Source organism: Anopheles arabiensis, chromosome 3 (genome assembly GCF_016920715.1).
Source record: "Anopheles arabiensis isolate DONGOLA chromosome 3, AaraD3, whole genome shotgun sequence".
Classification (NCBI taxonomy): domain Eukaryota; kingdom Metazoa; phylum Arthropoda; class Insecta; order Diptera; family Culicidae; genus Anopheles; species Anopheles arabiensis.
Genome location: NC_053518.1, coordinates 30,449,557 through 30,474,036, shown reverse-complemented (window position 1 = coordinate 30,474,036; position 24,480 = coordinate 30,449,557). Strand labels below are relative to the sequence as shown.

The following is a 24,480-nucleotide window of genomic DNA, read 5'->3' as shown; positions in this document are numbered from 1 at the left end:
CTCTCTCTCTCTCTCTTTCTCTAACACTCTTTCCCTTGATCCATTTTTCGCTTGGGTTATCTGGTGTTTGCGCCGAAGAGCGTTGGCCCTGCTACGTCTAGGCACGGCGAACGGCTTAGCAGAAAGCGCCATTTTTCTTGTGCCAACCAAAGCAACACAACACCCTGCCTCGCCTTTCTTAGTTTCTTCGCATCCTCCCCCATCCACCCGTGGGATGTCCTTGTATAAAATTCATATCCTTCCGGTTGTGTTTCAGGACGTCCGATTCATTTGAGCCACAGCTCCCGTTTGCCAGGCTAGGGCTCTCGCGTTTGCTTGCTTTCCTTCTTGCTTGGAGTTTATGTACCTTATGCCCATCCCTGGGACGATGGGGACACGGCCTCGTAACCGCAAGCGGGATAAGAATGCACAACACTACCCCGGGATATCTTCGGATATCCTTATGGCGTCTTCAAAGACTTTCCGATCAAAGCTTACACGCGTGGCTGGCTTTCTTTAGTTATCTTTCACGTGTCGTTCGGGGCGCGCTCATTACTATTCGGGGCAACATTGATGACGGAGGGGGTCATTGAGCATAATAGGTGTAATAACCGGGCGAGAAAATTGCTTGGTTGTCTCTGGGGTTGGGCGTTAGCCGAAGAAAATTGCCTCTGTTAAGAGGGATAGTTGCAGTTGGGGGAAAATCTATTTAAAACTATTTTTATGATGTAATGCCTGAGAGATTATTTTCCCTTAAAAGGCACTATTAGTTTGAATAAGGTCCACGAAAAAGAATATTGAAAACATTGAAAAGCAAACTAAAATAAGAATAAAGAAACATGGTTACATCGTACGACTTCCTCAAAACGATTTCATAACCTATACGATCCCGGGAAGCTTTCAAAACGTTCCATCAACAGTACATCGAAAGGTCATTGGAAGAGCGCACACAACGTTTCCGCTGTCGAATGTGCTTGCGTAACGGGATGTGGTGTTACACATCAGTCAGTTCTTGCAAACCAGAAACAATATCATTCCCATTTCCCCCAAGGAACCATCGATACCAGTTTACTAAGCATCAAGAGTAGAAACATCAGAATTGACGATCCTCTCTCAACCACTCGACAAATAGCGCTGACGGCAAAAAACCATTCCCTTTTTTGCTCCCACGACCAACGACCAACCTATCGTTCAGGTGCTGTGTTTGTGTGTGTGCGTTTTTTCATCCATTGAAACAAAAACGGTGGAAAACATTTTCAACCAACAACAACAGCAAACGGTAAGAATGAAACGTACCGGATATTCCCATGCGGAAACTGATACTAACGAGCCCGAAAGCATAGGAACACAGCTCGCTCCGGCGAGCTAACAAGCGAAACAGTCACAATTGAGCCGAGTCAACGTGTCCGCACATGGGAGTGAGGGTGAAAAAAAAACACCAACCAGCAACAACAACAGCAGTAGCAGTAGGATGAAAAACCATCAAGTAAAATGTAGTGTAAAAGGTGCTCAGGCTTTACTGGTTGGGTCCAACGAAAAAAAGGGCTCTCATTACACATGAAGCCTATGTGGCATTCCGGCTCCCGTTCGGCGAACATCGTTCCGTCCTTGAGAATGAAAACCCACGAGTTTTGGTACGGGTGGGCCAGGTGCTTACTCAACTATCGGCACGGCAACGTCATTGCGCTCTCGAAAGCAATGGGGAATGACTGTGGGAATTCGAACAAAAAAAAAAGAGGTACTACAATGCTCGGTTGAGAACTTTTGCACTGCAGATGAAACAGAAGGTAGGTAAAAACACTCAGGCACTCGGGGAAAGCTCTTGAGTGAAACGGTTTCTGGTTTAAAACGTTGTTTCACCCATTCCCCGAGTGCAGAGTTTTTCATCGATGGAGACAAATTGAACGTTGAAAGAGAGGTTTTTTCCCCGATGATCTAGCATTGAATCTAAGGTCTTTTTTGTTTAGAAATCATTTTTAAATGCTCGATGTTTGGGGTGCTTCACAAGGTCTATAAAATAGGTCAAACACTGTAAGTGGATTTAGTTTTTATTACATTTGAATGTTCTTAAATCTGTTCTTGTAATGTGTTCATTCATTCTTCTTCTTTTGGCCCAACAATCGTTTTCGGTCAAGGCTTGCCTGTACCACTTGGGGACTTAGCTCTCAGTGACTAATTGATTTCCCCCCATAGCAGGATAGTCAGCCCTACGTATGGCGGCACGGTTTATTCGGAGCTTGAACCCATGACGGACATGTTGTTAAGTCGTTCGAGTTGACGACTGTACCACGAGTCCGGCTTAGTGAATGATTCATTTGTGAATGATAAATATTGCTTAGAATTTCTCTACTACTGCTCCATTTGCTACTGTTTTACTGTAGATGGCGCCACAGTAAAAATAAGTAGTGGCATCCCTCAATTACGTAACATTTCGAGGGGGATGGAGAGACTGTCCCTTCCAACGTTACTATTTGCAACATAGGGTAGAGAGATTGGCTCTGAATACTTTTATATTGTCACGTAGCGAATACAATTTATACAAAACTAGCCTGAGGTTATTAGCCTAAATTATTTCAGCCTGAAAAATATGTACACAAACGATAATTCGTGGCAGGTTCGATCAGTTTAGCTCATGAAATTGAAATTGATTTTTTTTTATGAAACATACATATTTTGTAATGAAAGGCTAAAACTACTTGGATCGACAGTTTAAAACTTTTTAGAAATTATCTTAACTAATTGGTAACAGAAAAAAGAGAGCCAAACGATTTTAAAATGCATTTTTTAACGCAAAAGGTGAAATCAAATGACATCAATCACTTTGATGATGAATATTGTTCCACAGACAGGGTGAAAATATTAGCTTGTTGACTAGAGAAAGAAAAGTAGTGAATGATATATATTGTATGAATATTTTTTTTAATAAGTGCATTATTGATGTGGTCATCTGATCAAGTTTCTAGCTTTACATTTTGGATTGTTAGGGAAGAGGATATTAATTTAGGTATGCTTCGGATCATCTCTTTTATGAATTGTAAATTTAAACACACTCCACATTCTTCTTAAATATATACGTCAAAATGACATATAAAAGTGCATTTATCGTACCATTAACTATAATGTTAGATTACATTTTCAAGCTCACTCAAGTTTGGTTCATTTCCGTAATTCAAAAGTCATAGAAAGCCCACAAAAACACAATCTTCTGCTCCATTCCCCATTATGAGCATCCAAAACAAAGCTCACATTCTACTCGCACGTTCCATTCTCGCCGGCTATAAACCATCCTTGTGGAATTTAAGCAAAACAGTACGCCAAAATGTATTTGTAAAGCAAAACAAAAAACATCCTCACACATAAACCTTTCTCGCCCCACAACACACGCGATACACTTTTTGGGTGGAAATATCATCTCATATTACGATCCCCAAAGCTCCTGCATCACCAGCACCAGTGCGAGCATTGGCGGCAATACCAAGGCCTCCAAATGTGTGCACGGAAAAGTCACAATCTCTCCTACAATCAAAACAAAACCCTTCGCGCAATACCTTTTTCCTTTCCGCCAGAGCGCAGAGCGAACGTTAAAAAGTGCCCCGAATGTTTTTGCTTATTTATGGAGATTAACTTTTTTCCATCCCCAACGGGTGGGCGGGGGGTTTCAACACTACACGACTTCCAACACTGTGCATTCTTCGGTGAGATCTCTGTGTGTGTGATAGTGAAACGTATAGCTCGGTGGTAATATTTAATTTCCCCGAGATAAACCAGGTCCCGGCGGGTTTAACTGTTCGCTCAAAACTCTTGCTTTTAAAAAGGATAAAGTGAGGAACGAGGAGGCAGCGCTTACGCAACGTAGTCGGAAGTGGCAACATCCTACCGAAATGAGAGGTTCCTTGGACAGGGCGATACGGATGAAGAAGCAGCAGTGTTTGCATACTGTGTGCTCATGTGTGGTGAAATGAAACATAAATCCCGGCAGTCCCGCGTGGCAAATACCGTACAGGCCACAATGCGCCTCCTTTCGGTTTTGTGTGGTTACCAAAGGGGAGGAACAGGGGCTCAAAGTTACTGATTAATTTTGCGCAAAGCGCTCCAAAAAGTCGACGGAATTAGATTTTCGAGTTGAAATTGAAGCTTTTTGCTCTCGTTTTAGCTCAGAAGAAATCTAAGCTCAACTCATTCCACTCATTCTACGTTGGCCAAGATGTGGACTTGTATCACCTTTGCGAAATGGCATCCTATAACAACCGATTCCTAAGCTGGCATGGAAGCATCTGAGACAGAAACAACACATCAGACAAACAGGGGCAAGGTGGGAATGTGACAATTGAGAAATTTAATAATGAATTTATTCTCTAGACACGCCAACACAGCACCGCCGCCGCTGGTGGCCTTAATGAGCGAGCTGCTCAGAAGCGGGAACGCACAAGCATCAGGACGAGTGCCTAAAGTTTTGGCACACACGCACAAGAACCAGCGAGAAGAAAAGGCAACATCAGCAGCAGTAGAAGCAGCATTTGGTTTAATTAAAAAAACTCCATTTTCGGTAGCGCTTTGCCTTCAAAATGGCTGCTTTTCGAGCTTACCGAACTGATGCAGTGCGCACTTCGGCATCATCGGGCGCTGCTAACGTTGGAGTGAGAATGTGTGTGTGTATGTGCTTTAGTTTTCGTTTATGATGTGCGCTTGTAGTGTGCGATTAGATAACGTGATGACGATGGTTTGTGTATTTGAAGGGGATTTTGCTGAGATGATTATTTCTTGGCAATTGGTTTCGTATTATAAAGTATAAGAACTTAATCAGTAGTCGGCTGCACGATCGTAGAGTATTTTAATGAAATAAGAATAATCCAAAAAGTTATTATACCGACTTTGCTGTGCAGATTGCATACATTTAGGCGTCCAAAATGGTTTAAGTGAGCAAACTACGTCAAAATCAACTTTAAAGTTACACTCTGAATAGTTACTACCTTCAGATTAAATTTTCAACACAACAAACTGACCCAAACACAAGTTCACATGTTCCCGATATCGATCGATGACAAATGAACTCCAATAATGCTTTTTATTAAAGACACGCAATCTACAATCCATTCGAATGCATTTTGCGTGGTCGATGCAATTTTCTATTCAATAATGGATAACCCTGACCGATCCCAATGAGCACAGGCCAGCTGATTGAAATGGATAATGCACAGCACGAACAATAAGCGAACTCTGATAAGTACAGGGTGTACAAACCACAGGCACACACAAAAAAGGGAAGCAATGAAAAGCTCAAGCTTGTTTATCCTTTGCTAAACGACAGGTCGATGTCCCATTTTCCTTCGGTCACCAAATGACCATCATCATTTCAGTGGTTTGCGGCTTTTGAAATGCATGGTCATTGTTACTTTTTCACCCGCTCCATTGTGTTCGTTCCAAAGAGGTACGAAGAGATGGTAATATTAGTATAGCCTTTTTAGGGAATTCATTCAATGCTTTTGCTGGTTCGTATCCCGTAAAAAGGTAACGGAAAATTTTTAATTTATTTTACCAAAAAAAAAACCCACATCCTGGGAACAAATAAACCTACCTTTAGTGAGCCGTTTCAGCGCTGTTAGTGGGAAAGGAACACTAGATAATCTACACTATTAAAAAAGCGATCTTTCAATGGGCAAGGCTTTGCTTCCTTTCCCTGGCCAAATGTATGCCAAAATGGCTGTCCCATTCAGTCGTCCACTATGCAAGTTTTCTCTCTGCTCCCTTTTTTAAGAGTTAAAAATGAAAAAAAAACGGAAAGGCATGTTCGAAATGAGAAACAAAAGAATCTAGCCCTGTCCCTTTGGAAATTGTTGCCAACACAAAACAGAAAAAAAACCTGCCCAAAAATCTATGCGAAGCCATTGGAGTTCATTCAACGAATAGGAGCAACAACAAAAAAAACCCTCCTCTCCGGGGGTCCAGTCCAAATTTTTGCTGCTCGAAGGCTGGAAAACCTTGCCCAAGAATTCAATTATTATTCCATTTTAAGATGTCTTACCATCGATTCCTTTTCGCACATGTACCCCGGGAGGGTTTCGGGTTGCGTTTCAGTGCACAGAGATTCCTCGTTGTGCTGTAAGGATCGTGAGTGTATTCAACCCAGATTTTCAAACCTCCCCTCCCTGGGTAACTCGTGCTTGAGTGAAGTGGACTTTAAGGTAGCCTCTTTTTAGGTTCTGATTTCAGAGGGATGGACACACAAGGCTTTTGGGGGTTGTTTTCGGGATTGTATGTGTGTGTGAGTGTTAGGAGAGCATTAAATGGAATGAAAATGCAAGATTTGAGCGATTTTTTTGTGGAGTGTTTGTGTGCGTTCATTACGGTTGAATCACTTTCAAAGTGAAATCCCGAGTCTGTCAAAAGGATTGATGAGGCAAATGGGATTAGTGTGCTGGAATGGGATTGATTTGGGATGGACTCTTTTTCAAGTATCATTTGGAACGTCTGGCCCAAAAAAGGGGTTATATTATATTCCTTTCTACTATTTTGGTTTGTAACAATAATACAAATTTGAAGCAGCAAACTAATATCCACAAAAACCTACATAAACAGGATGGTTGGCGCTTTAAGGGTTAATCGGATTACCGTCCAATCAGGCTGTTTGCATCGCCCCACATGCTACCAGCAGGTAAGCTAACCCCATTTTTTACTGTGGAACAGGAACAAACTATTTGCTCTTTTCATCAAACTTGCAGCAAGAAATTCCTCCAACAGACCCTTCGCCTACTCTACCCAATGATTAGTCGGCGCACTCTGGGAAAGCGTCACGTCCACTTGTCCACCGTTCTGTTATCCTTCCCTCCTTTCGGGACGGTAGTAACCGGAGCGACCATCGATTAAGCTTAGCGATTACTTTTTTATAGTCAGCTATTTGACGCCGCCCGGGGGAAGTCGACCCATTCACCACAGCGTGACACCAACGTGGAAGGCCACCAATGGTCCGATCGTAACGAGTTTACTGCCTCTAATACCACTACTCCATACGTACACATACACCATACGGTTGTGGGAGGGGGGAGGGGACACACAACAAAGGACCTGGGACAAGAAAGGAAACGATGGCAATTGTGCCATTCTATTTATTGCTCCCAATTTGCCTACCAGCACGACCCACACAAGCTTTCCACGCCTGCTGTCCGAGCGATGAAAGCGATGGTGAGAAAATTAATGATCCTTCGGCTTCCTCCCGACGGCTCAAAGGTTTCGATCGTGAAATTTTACAATTTAGCTTCTATTTTTGGAGAAAAATGTATCATCAACGCCATCATTTCATGGGCGCAAACATTTCCCCGCCGCTTCAATGGGGCGACCATAAAAATAGGACCCTCCCCACAAGCGTGGCCAAAACCGGTGGGGTGTTTGCAGTCGTAGAATACAGTGAAAAATGGCATTTATTTTTGTTTCCTGTCGGTTTTTCGGAGGCTTTGCCAGCATCAGTTTTTCCCCCGCTGCTTTCTTTCTGCTATAAACAAAAAACGAAATAAAAAAGCCCTGTTTTCACTTTTCATCCCTGGTTTTTGTGCCATCAAAAGTAAACAATCGTGAAAAGCGATGTGGAAGAATAATTTTACGCTAATCGCGTGTCCGCCGTCCATGTCTCCCGACACTGTTTCGTTACGATTTTCCGCTACGCTTTTTGCCTCTGTTTGCTCTGCTTCAAACCATCGCTGTGACACTTTAATATTCGAACATGATTGGTGTGTTTAGCAGCTTAAGCAAATTTCGGAACCAGTATGGAGAAAAGCACCCACAATTCACGCCCAGATCGACCAGATCGTCACCCCCGTCTCGGAGGGCTCGGTGCAAGGCTCGGAGGACTGGACAAAAGTTTTCCACCATTTTTCCACCCAACTTTCGACACTTCCAAAATTTCCGAAAAATTGCATCCATCCCCCGAAAACGGGCAATCAATATCATATTGAAATTAGAAAACTTTTCCACCATAGCCACCATTCCCCCCATGGCTCATCCCCTTCCACAGCGGCGTGGAAACGTGGTCGAAAACTGCGCACGTTAACAGCTTGCTTTCGGCCTCGCCAGCTCTGTCTCCGCCCATGCAAAGTGCGTTTGTTTTAGCAGAATGTTCCAAAATTTTATGTCCCTCCCCAAACGCGTTGGCCGTGAGTAATGGACCGAAACCGGGGGTACCGTGGCGCATAAAAATGGTGCCGCCCCACTGGGGCCCACATTCCGTGCATTCCCGTTCGTGTGACCGGCTGCCTGTTCCCGGTTGCGCTTTGTGTTGTGTAGCTTTTTTTTCTTTCTTTGCCATAGCACCCCCCATTTCACACTAGAGCTGTCGGACGTGCTGAAGCATATCTTTTGCCAGTTGAAGACCAGACGCGCGTTTTTTTTCTTCTTCTTCTTGCGCCTCCAGTTGCGTAGAAAAGCGTGTGTTCGGTTTTGGGAGCTTACGGGCGAACGTAAAATTTACAACGCTGGAAGGATTTGAGACGGCTGATGGGTTCGAATTTGCGCAGCAGGGCGTGGGGGGGGGGGGTCGAGAGGTTGTTTTAGGATTGGAAAAAGTGTAACAGCTACAATCGATGGCAGTTGTTGAAACAGCATGTTGCATGTAATGGTTTGGAAAGAAAGAGGTCCTTTACCGGGTTTGGTAAAAGTTTGAATATTTCAATGCCCTTGTTGAGTGACATATGTTGCTAATTTATTTGACTCTTTTGTCATTTTGCTTCTACATCTTTTCACCATTTAAGGAATAAGGTGTGTGTGTTTAGTCAGGCGGACTCTGTTTTATGCGCCATTAGTCCAGATCAACGTGAGTCAGCTTACGTTCGTAAATTCGTAGTCCAGTGACTAGCGCGCAGTCCTATCAATGTGTCAGTCTTGCGTTCAATCCTATGAACCGATCAACTGCAGTTTTCATTGAATACTCCTAAATACACTTGACAATACATCTAAAATTTTCATGTGCGGGAATATGGGGTAAAATTGATGCACCTTACCTTACACTTACTTTCGGCTTTTATTGTTAGAATGTTATTAAATGGTGTTTTATTTAAAATCTTTAACAGAACAGAAAATACGATTTATTCTACAAACTGATGTTATTTTTTAAGCACCAAGCAAAAGAGAATTAACAGCATTTTTGACAATACAGGTATTCACCGAAATACGCGATAACTTTTACACGCGGATTCGGTGATACGCGGTTTTCTAAATTTAACCTTATTTTTACCAAATTGTACTGCTTTAACACATCAATCATCAAATGCACAATAATTGACTTTTGGATCGAGCTTTTAAAAATCCAAAGAATTGATTTTCAACCTGTATTTGAAAATTATCAACCATTTATGTCCGTTCTTATGATTTTAATCTACTATTTCAGTCAATAAACAAGAATGTTTGTAATTATGCCTTTTTAAAACATAGAAAAGGGTTGATTCGGCGCAATGTACACATATATGGGAAAAATTTACAAATTTACAAATAAATAAATAAGTAAATAAATAAAATGATGCGACATTTTGAACAGTTTTTAAATACATGTCATGTCATTTTTCTTTTGTATTTCATGAGTCCATGATCAAGACAAAAAAAAGTACTATCCATTTTTTTTAATGTGTTTGTTTAATGTTTAGTGATTTAGGAAAAAAAAATCCTTTCACTGCCAGTGTTGCTCCCAAACTCCCATACACAATAAGCTAACGCCCAATCATTGAATATCTGTCATGAAATGGATCAGCAAGAGTTTTGATGAGTCTAAAAGGCAACGAATGAGGAGGTAAAGCTCTAAATACCCTAAAAGATCTATAAGATAGCCTCGAAAGGTGTGTTATTCGTGTAATGATAACAACACCGGACAACCTAAACTGTCGATTAGAAACTTAACAAATACATGCAAGTTTGTGAAAGATAATGATTGAAAGAATGACATAGAGAGGTTTTCCAAGTCCAAGAGCTTGTCAAGGCTTGTAATATGAAACAAATCAAAAGCCCTTAACAACAATTAAACTAGCAAAACCATAGATGGAAAAAACGAGAAATATGTTTGCACCAATCCGAAATATTGCCAAAACACATACATCTGATAAAAATCGTAGCAAAACAACATAAGTAACACCAAAGTCCAAGTACACATCCCACAAAACAAATCCCCAAAAAACACATCTTTGCAAAACCTTCCCCACCTCGGAAAAACCGAAGCGTACGAGAAGTTCGAACCAAACTCGTGTCCATCTCCTCCTCCGCCCGACGAAAAACAAATTCATAAATCGTCGACGTTGCTCTTTGGCAGCGGGGGAAAATCCATGTCCTAACACTACCACGAAAAACATTGTACCTCCCAGCCCGATCCACAAGTCCTGTCCCCTCCCCACAAAAAGGCCGAAGGACGAATGCACTCAGCCGTCCATTTCCATTTCCATCGTCAATCGACCGGCGAATCTGGCCATCTCCCCTCAACTACTCCCATCCAGGGGAGCGGGTTATTGGGGGAGGTTAGAAATGGTCATTCATGTAGACATCGTGCGGTATTAGCTTTGTTCTTGTGTGGCATTTTTCCTCTTCTTCTCTCGATTTTCCCTACACCGAACCTGCGGAGGATGGATACAGTCATCGGAGAGCATCGGCAGCAGCAACAGCAGCAGCAACGAAAAAAACAGTGGTAAATCATCGTCATCACTGGACGACGGGAAAGTGTGTCGCCGAGGGAACGCAGAAGACGAACAAAACGGGGAGTGATAGAGAGAGGGAGAGAAAAAGAATGAACAAACCCAGCCCGCCAGTGATCGCCGGCCCGTGTTTGTGCTGAACGATTAGCGAGCCAACTGACTGGTAAATATGGGTACGGTTGAGTTGCGTCGGCGAAAGTCGGCCGAAAAGCGAAATGTTTCAATTTTGCTCCCTACCTACCAGCCACCTGGCCTTTTCTTCGGTGATTTAAAGGGACCGGGGAGAGCTTTAAATGCTTCGTTTGAGCTTAATTGAAACCGAATTTCGCTAAATAATTCAACCGTTCGTGCAACGTTTTGCAGCATTGCAGGCGCACGGGAGGAAAAATGTCAGACTCCGAATTCTGATTTGTCCCATTGGTGCTACACCGTGGTGTGTGTGTGTGTTCTGTACCGGGTGTGTAGTGGCTGTGCAAATATGAGACATGGCCACACAATACATACAGACACAGACACAAAAAGCCTCCCCAAAATCTAGGTTATTGGTGATTTTCCAAGAGTTGGTTTTATCCACCGGGCAGGCGGTGGCGTGGCAAAGCGGAAGTGGGAAATGAGAGACCCCCCACCTCTCCCTTTTCACCCTTACTTCACGGAGCAAAATCCAAAGCCATTGGACCGACGACGACGACGTCGCCGACGAACAAAAAGCCCGCAACCGTGTGTTGTTTGGGAAAATATTTGATTTTCTCCCCGCCCTTTTCGCTTTCCCCGCTTTTGCCCGCGATGCCATCCAATTGGAAAACTCCGACCACACCGGCTCCGATTGTAGAAAGTTCGGAGGCTCGTTCCGTGTGGTGTGCGTGTGTGTGTGTGACTTGCCTCACAAAACAAGCACACACACACCACAGTCGCTACAGCGACGGGGTCAAGCTTCCCTCCCCATTGCGAAAAAGGAGTGTGAGCGAGCGGGAAGGATGCATAAAAATTGCAAAACATTAAAAAATCAGCATACCGAATCAAGGGGCCTCGCTCCTTGAAAACGATTTTCTATGGGGCAAAAGTTGGTTTAAATATCGATTTTTGGGATGCTGGCCGCTCGTGGTCTCTCCGTCGAAATCTCTGCCCCGGTTGTTGCTGTTGTTTTTCGGGTTGGCCGAGGCCGAGGATGTCCCCCATGATGCAGAGCATGCTGATGACCGTCTAGAACGTGTGTGTGTGTGTATGTACATGCTAATGTATGTGTGCACGGGAGTGCAGTGTTGTGGTAGAGTTCACGTAGTAGTGACGAAGCATGGCATGCTGCTGCTGCTGCTGCATGGTTGCTAACGTTGGGGGATTGATGTTTGGAACCAAATCAGGGGACCCAAATTTGCAGGTCATGCCATAGCTCAATGGAGAGAGAAAGAGAGGGTTATAGAAAAGAGGTGAGATAGAGAGAGAGAGACACACACACATTCACATCATCTGATGTTGTTTGCGCTGTCAGCGTGTTTTAGTATTAAGTTGAAGCTTTTCTATCAAGTTCAAGTTCAAGATTGGTGTTCTAACTGGAAATGAAGTAAATAAAGTGAAAGAAGATTTAAAACATTTTAAAGTATATGTTTAATATATGATTTCCTTTCAATACGGAAAACTAACTATTTCACCCCATTAACGCTGGGTGACGTGGTGGAGATAGTCATTTTGCACACTTTCATTAAACACTTGCCTTGCAAACGTGTGCCAGCGTGCACACACACACGCGCTCGGGCTGTTTTTCCGCACGCATACACACATTCCGCAGCACATTTTCCCACCTAAACACACACACACACACACACACACGTACACGAACGGCACATTACTGCAACGAACACGGCTTGTGGTCACGTTTTATCCTCTGCGTTTTTCCCTCCCCCTTGCACACACCAACAACAACCACCGCTGCCTCGGCCGCAGTTTCATTCATTTTCATTTGTTTCATTCATCGATCGCGTTTTTGTTTTGCTTCAAAGCTTGTGCACGGGTCCAACCCCGAGCAGCGTTGGGGGCCTGGTACACAGCATCCAACCAAAACATGGGAATTTCATCCAACCACACACACACATATATAAGGACACTAAAAAGCACTCCCGCACACAGGGGAAGCTGTTTGATTTTCCCACGCTGCAGCCTTTTTCCTTAATGTTGGTCAAATTTCGTATGAAGTACACACACGCGCGCGCTCGTTTTGCGGGGTGGGAAGGGGTTGCATCCCCCCCAGTAGGCCGACGAACTCGAGGCAATGCTGTTGCTGCTGTTGGTGGTTGTGCTGCGGTGACCGTGAAAATTGTCACTCACTGTGTGCTTTGATGAGTGTGTTGTTTTGCCTACCCCACTAGCTAACTAGCCGCACTGGAGGCTTGTCAAGTCACACACACGCACACCTTTTAAAAGCAACCGAGGACAAGGAATAAAGGTACATCTAACAACAACATCAACAGCATCTTTAAAAAAAACGCCACCTCCGTGCAATGCGTTACCTTTCCCGGGGACGAGACGGACCGACGGACCGGATAAATCCCTGCAGCCTATGCAACCCGCATCACAACTGAAGTTTTCGCCGTTGGTCCAGCTGCTGCTGCTGCCGTTGCTGCTGTTGTGGTTCGGGTTTCGGCACCGTTCGGCAGAAGGGCCGCATGCGCAACACGAACGATGATGATGGGACAGGTTGCATCGGGATGTGCTGCTGGGCTGTTTGCCATCCTTGTCTACGGAGCGTGTTAGCGAAGCACAGGACGGGGGTAACAACGGGTGGTTGATAAACAATTGTTTTTTTTTATTGATTTGACGTTTCTAAATTAATTGAATATCGAAAAGAAAGAAAATATTGAATGTTTTGTTTGATAAGGAAAGATTTATTCCAATTAACCACAGACCACAGACAAAATTACGCTTCTTCACCATGTTTCACCCGCTCCCCGGCCGGCTTAGGCCTGCACGGAAACGCTCGGTGCTCCGGCACGGCGCGCACCAACATTCTCATAATCCCGCGGGGCAAAGAACACCTCCCGCTCGACGCCATCCTTCGTGATCACCCCGATGCGGCACACGCCGCCCGAGCTACCATCATGGTACATCGCGTGGAAGATCGATTTCTTCACAAACTCTACGCACTCGTCCCGCGGCATCCCCTCGCGATAGTTTTCCTTCACGAAGCCGTAGATGTACGAGCTGCCCGACCCGCCGATCGTGACGCTCTGCCGGATCTGCATACCACCGACCGGGACCGAGTACACCTGGCCGCCGTGCTTGGCGTCCCACCCGGCCACGATGATGCCGGCGACGAGCGTATCGCGGTAGTTGTAGCAGTACTGCCGGAACTCGTTCGCAGCGTCCTCGACCAGCGGCGGTTCGCCGGTTTGATTCCTGTAACGTGATAATTTAACGTTTTTAAATGCGTATTTTGACCACACAAATCCTTCTTCCCGCACTCACTCATGGTAGTTCAGCGAGTAGGCAACGATGTCCGCGATCGCCTGTGTGTCTGCGGCCGACCCGGAACGGCAGCAGTAGATTTTGTCCGTCAGCTTGGTCAGCTTGTCCGTGACGCGGTTCGCGACGTACGTACCGGTGCTGGTACGCGAATCGGCACCGATCACGACCCCACCGTCAAACTCCACCGCCATGATTGTGGTCTGGAAGAAAAATGGGTAAACGGGGTAAAATTATTTTGTTCCGATTTTTGCACCATCATCATGAGATCGATGTCGAAGCGCGGAGGTTATGTTGTACTGCCGGGAGAGCAATGCAAAACAAGTCGCCTATCTACTTACACCCGTGCTGTGGTGAGCGTTTCTCCAGTCGTTAGAGCAATCCGAATCCATGATGGATGTTTTTTCACACAGGTTAATCTACTAAAATCACAAGAAACTGGAAATTACTTGCTAAAAAAGTTTTGCCTATCTGATCCGTTTACGGTTTTGTTTTGTTGTGCGCTGGTAGCAGAAATGACAGACAGCCAATGACAAGCAGAATCGCGAACTGTCACTTTCGACGTGACGTTTGATAAGACGTTAGCCAACGCCCAAGCAGCAAATGACATTTGTTGTTAAATTTTTGAATTGATGCCTGAGTGACCGTTTATTTCGGGTTTCAGTTATAATTTTTCATCTAATAAATTGCACATGGTAAGCAATATGGCCTTTTCGCACCGTTCCTCCTAAATAAAATAACTCCTGAAATGTAGTCCATAAAAAACAAATATTATTTATATTTCTTAACGATAACGCTCAAATAGCCAAATGTGCTAAAGCAGCTAACTTTGGCATGCAAAAGATCGTTGCTTGAATTCGCCTTTTGCAGTAGATAAACAGCATGAAAGTTCCAGCTGGGTCTTTTGAATAGTGTTCAAGGAGCTTCCTAATGCCTGGGTGTCAGGGATTATTTTTCTTTGTGTTTTATTTTAAACCAAGGCGTCATCGAAAAAATATAGAACACGATTTGTGTTTTTTTAAGTGCATGTTTATTTTAAAACTCTAAAAGCTCTTTAATTTTACATAATTTCACATACAGTGAACCCTCTCTTATTTGAGAGGCGATAGGACTGTCGAATAAGAGGGGTTTTCAAATTACAGAGGTTGAAAGTGAATAAACCCAAGCGCCACAGATTAAGCTTAAACGACTGGAAAATTGAATATCCATAGAAAAAAATGAAAGCTCCACAGCTTCATTGGTTTGATCAATAGATGGCGTATTAAAACTGATTATTATATTGCTATCCTTTTCTTCGTTTTCACCATGCGGCAGATCTTGGAGAAGATGGCTGAATACAGAAACGACACATGCCATCTCTTCATAGACTTCAAAGCCGCATACGATAGCATAGCCAGGGTAAAACTGTACGACGCCATGAGCTCATTTGGAATCCCGGCCAAACTGATAAGGCTAGTTAGAATGACTATGACCAACGTCACACGCCAGGTGCGGGTGGATGGAAAACTCTCAGGACCTTTTGCTACCACCAAGGGTCTGCGCCAGGGGGACGGGCTTGTCTGTCTCCTATTCAACTTGGTGCTGAGAGGGCCATCCGCGACTCGAGGGTGGAGACTACGGGAACCATCTTCTATAAGTCAACCCAGATCCTGGCATACGCAGATAAACGAGGCAAAGACCAAACTGATGGTGGCAACATCAGCGGGCCCGCCAACAAATAATCAGAATCTACGTAGGCGTGACGTGCAGATAGGTGAACGCACTTTTGAAGTCGTCCCAGAATTCACCTATCTTGGGTCAAAGGTCAGCAACGACAACAGTATGGAAGTTGAGTTGCGCGCAAGGATGCTGGCTGCCAACCGGTCATTCTACAGCCTGAAAAAGCAGTTCACCTCAAAGAACCTGTCGCGACGGACGAAGCTGGGACTATATAGTACCTATATAGTACCAGTACTCACATACGCTTCTGAGACATGGACACTGTCCAAATCTGACGAAGCCCTCTTAGCCGCGTTCGAGAGGAAGATGCTCAGAAGGATACTTGGCCCCGTATGTGTGGAAGGACAATGGAGGAGCCGCTATAATGACGAGCTATACGAGATGTACGGCGACCTCACTGTCGTACAGCGTATTAAGCTCGCCAGGCTCCGGTGGGCTGGCCATGTTGTACGCATGGAAACGGACGACCCAGCCCGTAAAGTCTTTTTAGGCCGTCCACAAGGACAGAGGAGGCGTGGTAGGCCCAAATTGAGGTGGCAAGATGGCGTGGAGGCGTCCGCCATTAAGGCCGGGATAACGGACTGGCAGACGAAGGCGCGAGACCGTGAGCGGTTTCGGACACTCCTGACGCAGGCCAAGACTGCAAAGCGGTTGTATCGCCGGATAAGTAAGTAAGTAAAGTATCCTTTTCTTGCAATGTGTTTCGGCAAGTTTCATCTTATCATGACCTATACAGCTTTTAAATTTCCGAGCAAAAATCTATATGAATGGTCGTGTGGTCAGATACGTAGGTATTAACACCAACGACAATTACTCAAATCTCACTTGCTTCAGTGCTGGTGGTTTCCGTTGGAGTTTAGTATTTAAACAAACGTATCGCCGTTCTAGTTCTAGCGATGCATAACTTCAATGTGAAACCATACAACAGTACAGAGGAAATGGGAAAGCTCTCCTCCAAGCGATGAAGCTCAACTGGTTGGGGTATCCCACCAACAGAGAGCGCCACCAGCTTTTTCGCTATTTTTAGAATGCATGAGTCGTTTGCCGTCTGCTAAACGAAGTCTTTCTATATTCCGTTTAGGTAGAGTGTTTGAGTCGTTAAGAAGCCGTTTAGTGGTCGTTTAGTGGATTTGTGGCACTTGGGAAAGGTCCATTCAAACAAGAAAGAGACAAAACATTTAGTGTAGTGCCTTAACTGTTGCTATAGGAAACTGTGCATACGATTGCCAATTTGAGCATACATCATTCAATAACCATGACAACCCCCTCAGAAAGTTAGAAGGCTATATAGGTCATGATAAGATGAAACTTGTCGAAACCACATTACAAGAAAAGGATAGCAAATAATGATGAGTTGTAATACGCCATCTATTGATCAAACCAATGAAGCTGTGGAGCTTTCATTTTTTTCTATGGATATTCAATTTTCCAGTCGTTTAAGCTTAATCTGTGGCGCTTGGGCAGTCTTTGACACTTTGACAAGAGCCACCTCGTACCGATGTCATGCATTAAAAAATTATGAAGTTCTTCCAAGTTCCACACACCTTCTTTACAAGCCTTCAAGGTCCTTCGTGAACCATACACATCAGGCGAAGCAGCTGCAAGGATCTAGAGAATACTTTCTATCTCTTAATCTGCCACAAAGTACGACATCCGAACGATTTTGTGTTAAACAGCCTCAGATCAGCTATAGAATTCGAGCTAACTATTTGGGCGAATATAACTTCCACTTTTCACCTGGCGGATCCACCAAGGTAAATTTTAACGATTTCTTTTTTGCGTCTTTTTATCAGATAAGACATAAAATTGTTTCATTCTGGATCAAAATATTTCTTGCAAAGAATTTAAATTTTATGTTTGATTTATTGTGTGTGAAATTACTACACTTAACTACACAATTAGTAATTTAGTGATATATAAATTTTTAAAATATATGATTGCTTGGAACAAAATCAAACTATTTGTTTTCTACTGATTTTTTTTTAACTTTATGTACTAAATGCGAAACAATCACATCACTAACGCCACTTCAACCTGATGTTTCTGGTAGGTGAAACAGTGTCCCTTGCAGGTGGCTGCGTACGTAAACATATTTCGTTATGGTATTATTTTTATGGCAGGAGCTCGTCCTGGAAGGATAATTATAGGATCCTGTCATACTGTTTTGGTTCTGTTATACTGTTAATTCCACAGTATGTCGTTTGGTCACTACCATACAATTTATTCTAGATTTTTGCATTGTACTTCGAAAATAATGGAAAAGGCTCTTTGAGGAATTCGTCACAAAATAATAGAATATAAAATGAACAAAATGGTTTGTGTATTTGCTATACATTTTGGAACAGTGGTACATCCAATGTAAATAAATCAAATATGTAAATGTAAATAAAATCAAATATAATTTTCATTACTTCATTTAACCTTTTTTCTAGCAAATATTCATGTTTCAATAATGTATCATTTGCTGTGAGAAGATGAAACGACGCAAAAGATTGTGACAAGCTTAAAGTGTACCACTAAATTCTGAAAAATGGTCCATAAAAAGCAAGATTATAATTATAAGCTCATATTTGAGGAATGATTGTAATCTGTTTCAAGTACAGACTCATTTCCATTTCACATCAATACTTCCTTTATCATTTTTCCTCTTTTCAAAAGTTAAATTTTACTATCATTCTCCACCCGGACATCACATCTTCCAGACAGGCTCATTCTTTAGTATAAAAGCTTTACTGCCACCCATCACACCACCACCACCACTACCCAGTCACACACTTGTGTGTGTGGTGTGAAAAGGCCATGGTTGGTCGAGAACGAGACCAAATTTTTCCCACATGTGCCGGCCAGAAGCGTGGGGCGAAAAAAGCATCAAACATCGTGTTTGAACAAAATCTACCGAAAATCGAAAATCCGCAAAAACTTTCTGCCCCATACACACACAACATACACAAACACACAGCAAAGTGCTCCCTTCAGCAGCAAACACTGTTTATTTGCACAAATAGCGCACGGCGCTAGTACACCAGGACACTAGGGAGAGTGAGAGAGAGTGAGGAAATGGAGCGAAAGTGGAGGCTGCGGGGAAATTATGAACGTTTGGAAATGGGTGGTGGAAAGCAACTTTTCCGTGCTTTCGATCTTCACCACCCCGGCAAATGATAATGACCTTCCCTCTTCTTGCCACTGCCACTGCGCCGCGCCTGTTAAGTTTCGATGGCACCAGTGTGATTGTTTCACTTTTGCGATAGTTTTTCCTTGTTATTGTGTTGGCAGTTGTTTTTTTTTGTCATCGTCGTCGTTGTTGTTGTCTTTGCTCCGTTCATAAAAGTGTTGAGCAAAGTTTTCCATTACTGACTGTCACCGAAATTCGGTCGACCGAAGATGCGTACAGTGGTGTCGGCGCACGGTAAAGTGGTGCGTTGTTAAGAGAGGGTCAAAAAACAAAAGTAGTTTGTTTCGAGCCAACAGTAAATAAAGCAATTACTTCGTTGTGCAAACTGTCAGCCGTGTTGCATACTTTCTGGCGCACAAAATTCCTTCCTCAGAATAATGCGCCTTACAGTATGCAATTGGAGTACACCATTTCGAATGTGGTAGCAATTTGACAAAATCGGGGAACACAATCATTGAATGTGCAATCATTCGTGATATTGTAATCTGTGCAAATGCACCACAAGCTGCAGCAATTTATAATAATTGCAAGGAAATACGTGAGAATATTCACAACTGTCGCAAAAAGGACTGCAGTTCGATACATACTCAATACGGGTTCGTTGGTCAGTTACAATGAAGGTTTCCGTAGTGCTGTGTGTGTTGTTTTTGCACCGAATCGTTCTCACATCTGGTGGAGGATTGCAACCTATTCGCAATGAAGCTAAAACACCGTTGGGCAGGTTTCTCCATGATGTTATGAAGGGTCATTTAGGTTATTCTGCTGGTGGGGCTTGCTTCTTTGGATCACCTAGTACAGTCGAGTGGCAAGCGACGAACCCTCGAGTTGTTCGACACTGCAGTGGAGTTGAAGCTTGTTTGGGTATGCGCTCGACAGAGGAAACCAAGTGTGCAATGATCGTGGTGTTTGTGAAGGCAAGCTTCTTTTCTGTTGATTTTTATTTAATTCTCATACTAATGTGCCACCATTCGGTACTGCCCGTACAGGGAAGAGTCTACCACCAGATGCTCCAACTGTCACGTGTAGCACACTGGTCCTCGGGAGCGGTCCATATCTTCGTGTGGCAGGATACAATGCCGCTAGAGAATGAAACTCAACTCGCAAGCTCCCTGCTTAGCTTGGGCATCGTCCGTGTACTGCTGTTGCATCTTAACACGCGTACAAAGGCAATTAAAATTAGCTTCCCAATTTTATTCGAACAAAGATCCACCCCAGCTGACCCTCCGACAGCTCTACAGCTGCTTTCCCAATTCAATCAGCTTGCTAATGTGCACCGTTACCCACACAAAACGCTCTACTACGTGCGAATTCCTTACCTTTACCGCTACGAAAGAGTGTTCGGTGGACCGGACTACAAATTCCTGCAAACCGTACTCGAACGTCAGAATGCCACACACACCTGGTTCTTTCACCAGTCCGACGATGCACGCTTCAACACGTCCGACCTAAACGTGGTGGATCGGAAGCAGCTCGCCGCAAGACGCGTAACCTTCTCGCTCAACAGACTGTTGCCAACGGATCCGACCACGATGGAAAAGCTCTATCTAAACACGTTCGATGGCATGTGCGTGCTGGTACCGCGAAAGCTGCTGCAAACGTTCATCCTAAAGCTGTGGCAACCGTTCTCTCAATATCTTTGGTACACCGTGATCGCGATCGTACTGGCCGCGATCGTTGGCAATCTCACCATGCCTCGGTTGTTTGCCGTGAACTACATTCTTGCGCTACTGTTCGGCAGCAAGTCGGACGACTATCGGCTGAAAGCGTTCGATCGTGCAATACTGTTCACGCTGGATGTGCTGCTGTTCCTGCTGAAGGAGGCATACACGGCCAAGATCATTACGTACATGATCCAAACGCAGTACGAAGCGGAACTGGACACGCTGGCACAGCTAGCGCTTGGTGGTCCACCGCTACTGCTCACACCGGGCGATTACGAAAGGCTGAACGAATCGTTACGCACCATCACTGGGTTGCGCATTGTCCTACGGACAGACTTTTCATCACTCACCACCGACTGGCAGGACTATTTTCGACCAAACTATGCGCACGCCATACCGTGTAGTTACGGACGGGCGTTGGTCAGTTCACACGCCATGCACGAGAGCGATGCGCCCAAGTTTTACCTGCTGCGCGAGAAACTGCTGATACAGCCGGAAGCGTTTAGCTTTCCGCGCCACTCACCGTTCATGGGGAGGTTAAGCTTTTTCGCTGCCTGTCTGTGGGAGTCCGGGATCTTTGGCTCGTGGCTGAGCGATGACTACTACACGCAGGATCGCACGCCGACGCTGGATGAGGTGTTGAAGTTTGAGAATTTGGCGTCACTGTTCTATGTGCTGCTGGTGGGGTTTGCCGTTGCGCTGGTTGTGTTTGGTGCCGAGCAGTTTGTGGCGTTGGTGCGGAAGCGGATTAGAAGGAAACGGGAGAAGAAGATGACAAGAAAAGCGCTTGAATTCAGAAAAGAAAAGAAGAAAAAAATAGTAAACCAAATCATTTTTAGGAGTGTTGCGCCTAAATAAGCATCAAATGTACTGCAAATTGCATACAGTTAGGCAAATTATATTTCATAATGTAATTTAATGTTTTTAATGTGGCCTTTTGATAGCTTAAATTTCATTTCACATCTTAACAAAAGCTGTTAAACACTTCAAAATGGTATTTGGAACAGTCTGGAACGAATACTTTGCCAAAAAATAAAACTGCATAAACTAAAGCATCATATTGCCTACCTTCAGGCGTGCCAAATTTGTGCGGCAGCTTAAACTTTTGCTTGCTGAATCAAACAGCACCACACGGTGAATTTAAAGCTTATCCTTTCCTTCCATTAACCCGACCTGCTTCTTATAATAATTCCATCCGAACAAAGGGGGGAAAATCCGGTTTGGCAAATGATTGCCCTTTGTCGCAGCGTGATAATACACGCCCGGTCAAGCAATGTTCGCTTTCTCGTTTTTTTTCTTCCCCCATTTGGTCACTTAAACACCCTCACGACGAGTTTCTAAAATAAAATAAAAAGAAATGAAATCAACCGTGCATTTTTTTTCTTCTGCTTCTTCTCTACTCTACTTCCGTTTGCTACTGCTTCTGCTGCAGCGCTTTGTGGCCGCAAAGCATACACAATCGGACGGTCGGGAGTGGCTGGTGCCCGCGGGTCACGTCACCGAACTTCCGTAACTGGATCGGGGCACAATAATAGATTAAATTTTCCCGATCATTTCTTCACAATTGTACCAATCTTTGAATCATCGAAGCATCGCGCGCCCGAACAACGGCGGAGCCCGCGTGCACGCGCGCTACTCGAGTGCACCGAACACGATCAAAACTAAAAAGCATCGCCCGCTTTGTTGCGAGCTCTTTCTCTCTCTCTATCTCGGGTGAGCTCTGGCGAACAAAAGCTTCTGAGTGGAAGGTACGGAAATGGAGGAAGTATGACAAAAAAAGCAAGCAAATAGTGGACGCCACATCAGCAAATACGCGCCAGCAGTCATATAAATGTGTCCTAGTTTTTCCTGGTGCCCAGCGGGAGGAAAAATGGGGTTTTATTTTATTTAAGTTTGTTTCCCTTTGCCCAGTCTGGTAGCCTGTTAGTGCTTCTTTCTTTCCTTTTTTTTATTCAGCTTGTCATTGTAGTTCATTCCGCGCTGAATTGCTGCACAGTTTTTAGCGATTTTTGAAAGAAACACGTACCACCCTTTTGCGGCAGTGAGCGTTCGAGGTTTGACGAGCAGTAGCAATGCTGAGAAGAGATACCGTTCCGTTATCGCGTTTGTGCTGGTCTGCTATTGGCATGAAGCTCATCATATTGTGAGAGTAGCTTCCTCTACCTCAAATACTCAAAACAGAGTAACAAAAAAAGTAAAAAAAAACAACAACGCGCTGTGCATTCATGGGAAAGTAATCATATCAACCCGAAGCACTCTGCCCAGCTCGGTGCAATAAGAGACAGGGAAAAAAAACACACACACACACACTCACTCACTCACAATTGCAAAATAAAACGGATAAATGCAGCGTGATGACAAGGGCGATGCAAACCCCGCAGCTGGAACGGAAGGATGCAATTTAAGATGATTGGAAAGTACTTTATGATGAAACGGGCTCGGCGATGGCATAATAATGTGCTACACGTGCTTGCAAGCTAAGCTCGTTGTGGGTGAGTGTAATGCCAAGGGTTTTGGTGCTCGTAGATGAAAATTTGGTTTTACAATTTCTAAATAATAGGTCAATAGATTGGTTACCATACCATTCAATCAGCTTCGGCCAACACAATTATGAAACTTTTTTTGTAGTTCAACATGTATGTATGTGTGTGTGTTTATATTGTGGAAACATGCATAAAAATGGGAACAAAACCTCACATGAAAGGTGGGCTGTAACTAGCCAGCGGCATGGTCAAGCACATTCAGTCACCACATCAATACCATGACGTAAATTGCATTTTACACAACAGTGTGGACAGAGCTTGTCACAAGTGGTTTGTGATGTGCTTCAACACAATGTTGCAGTGTAACGGTACGATATTAACAAGAGAAAAGTTCAATTATTGATTCATTTATTTGTGAAGTGTTGTGGCCTGTAGACCGGCCCTTTCACTTGCCACCATAGCACGACTCATTGGCAAGTTATAGAGAAATTATAATAATACCGATAAGAGTTCCAGCTGAACAACTTATAGATGTTTAATATAAATTTCAGAAATAAAAAGAAAAGAAAAATAACATTTTAGTACATTGAAAAGAAATGGTACAATCAAACTAATAACATTATGTCACCAAAGCAGAATAAAACGCCTAAAAGTATGCACTAGCTCCTACAACATAACGCTTTTAACTTTATAATTAGCATTATAATTTATTGCTCGAAAGAAAAGTGCCGGCAAGGCATCAATGACCAGTAAATAGAGAAAACCCACAAATGGTGAATTTTGCTATTCTTTTTTACGATAAGAAATGTCTCTTTTTTGGAAGACTGTTTTCTTGACTTTTTTTACAATAGAATATCAAAACAGTGTTTTTACTCCGTAACTTGCAACGCTCTCGCTGAACGCAATCCCATTTAATTATCCTTTTTTTAGTATTGCCAATTCAACACGACACATCCCCCAAAAGCAACATATTGCACTAACGTACTCTCCGGCGAAGATAACCCTCCGCCTTAAAAGTGGCATTAAGAAAACACACCCGAATGGGAAACGGCTGCGTTGACAGCAAAATTTTGTTCGTTCAGTATTAACCGGGTCGGTGTGCTGGTGTGTCATCCGCTACATTAACGGTGGTTTGGGTAAAGTTTTGGAGGTTTTTTTTTGTGTAAATCTGCTATGAACCAGGTCGCCTTTTTTTACGGTGAAATTTTCTGTAACAGGAGATATGACAACATTTCCGCATGTGTTTCCGCGTGTCAATGTTAGGTGCAAACAGGGACGAGACAAAAGTTTACTACACATGTGGCACAGTACAAAGTTTGAGTGTGTGTGTGTGTATTTTTTTTAAAGCTGTAACA

The 24,480-nt window shown here is 43.7% G+C and overlaps 2 protein-coding genes across 2 annotated transcripts in view; both read right to left on the bottom strand.

Annotated features, from left to right (window-relative positions):
• The window catches only part of LOC120900285, a 100,238-nt gene extending 87,001 nt beyond the window's left edge, over window positions 1-13,237 (bottom strand). The window contains exon 1 of the mRNA XM_040307078.1: window positions 13,139-13,237. The gene's annotated coding sequence lies outside the window, so the exon portion shown is untranslated. The remainder of the gene's footprint in view (window positions 1-13,138) is intronic.
• Window positions 13,238-13,490: 253 nt separating this feature from the next.
• LOC120903979 (proteasome subunit beta type-6) lies at window positions 13,491-14,608 on the bottom strand. Its single transcript, XM_040313668.1, has 3 exons — window positions 14,432-14,608; window positions 14,094-14,293; window positions 13,491-14,024 (listed from the first exon to the last, which is right to left on the bottom strand). Exons 1-3 carry the CDS (start codon window positions 14,480-14,482, stop codon window positions 13,586-13,588), a joined length of 690 nt encoding a protein of 229 aa, XP_040169602.1. The 5' UTR covers window positions 14,483-14,608; the 3' UTR covers window positions 13,491-13,585.
• Between the last annotated feature and the right edge of the window lie 9,872 nt (window positions 14,609-24,480).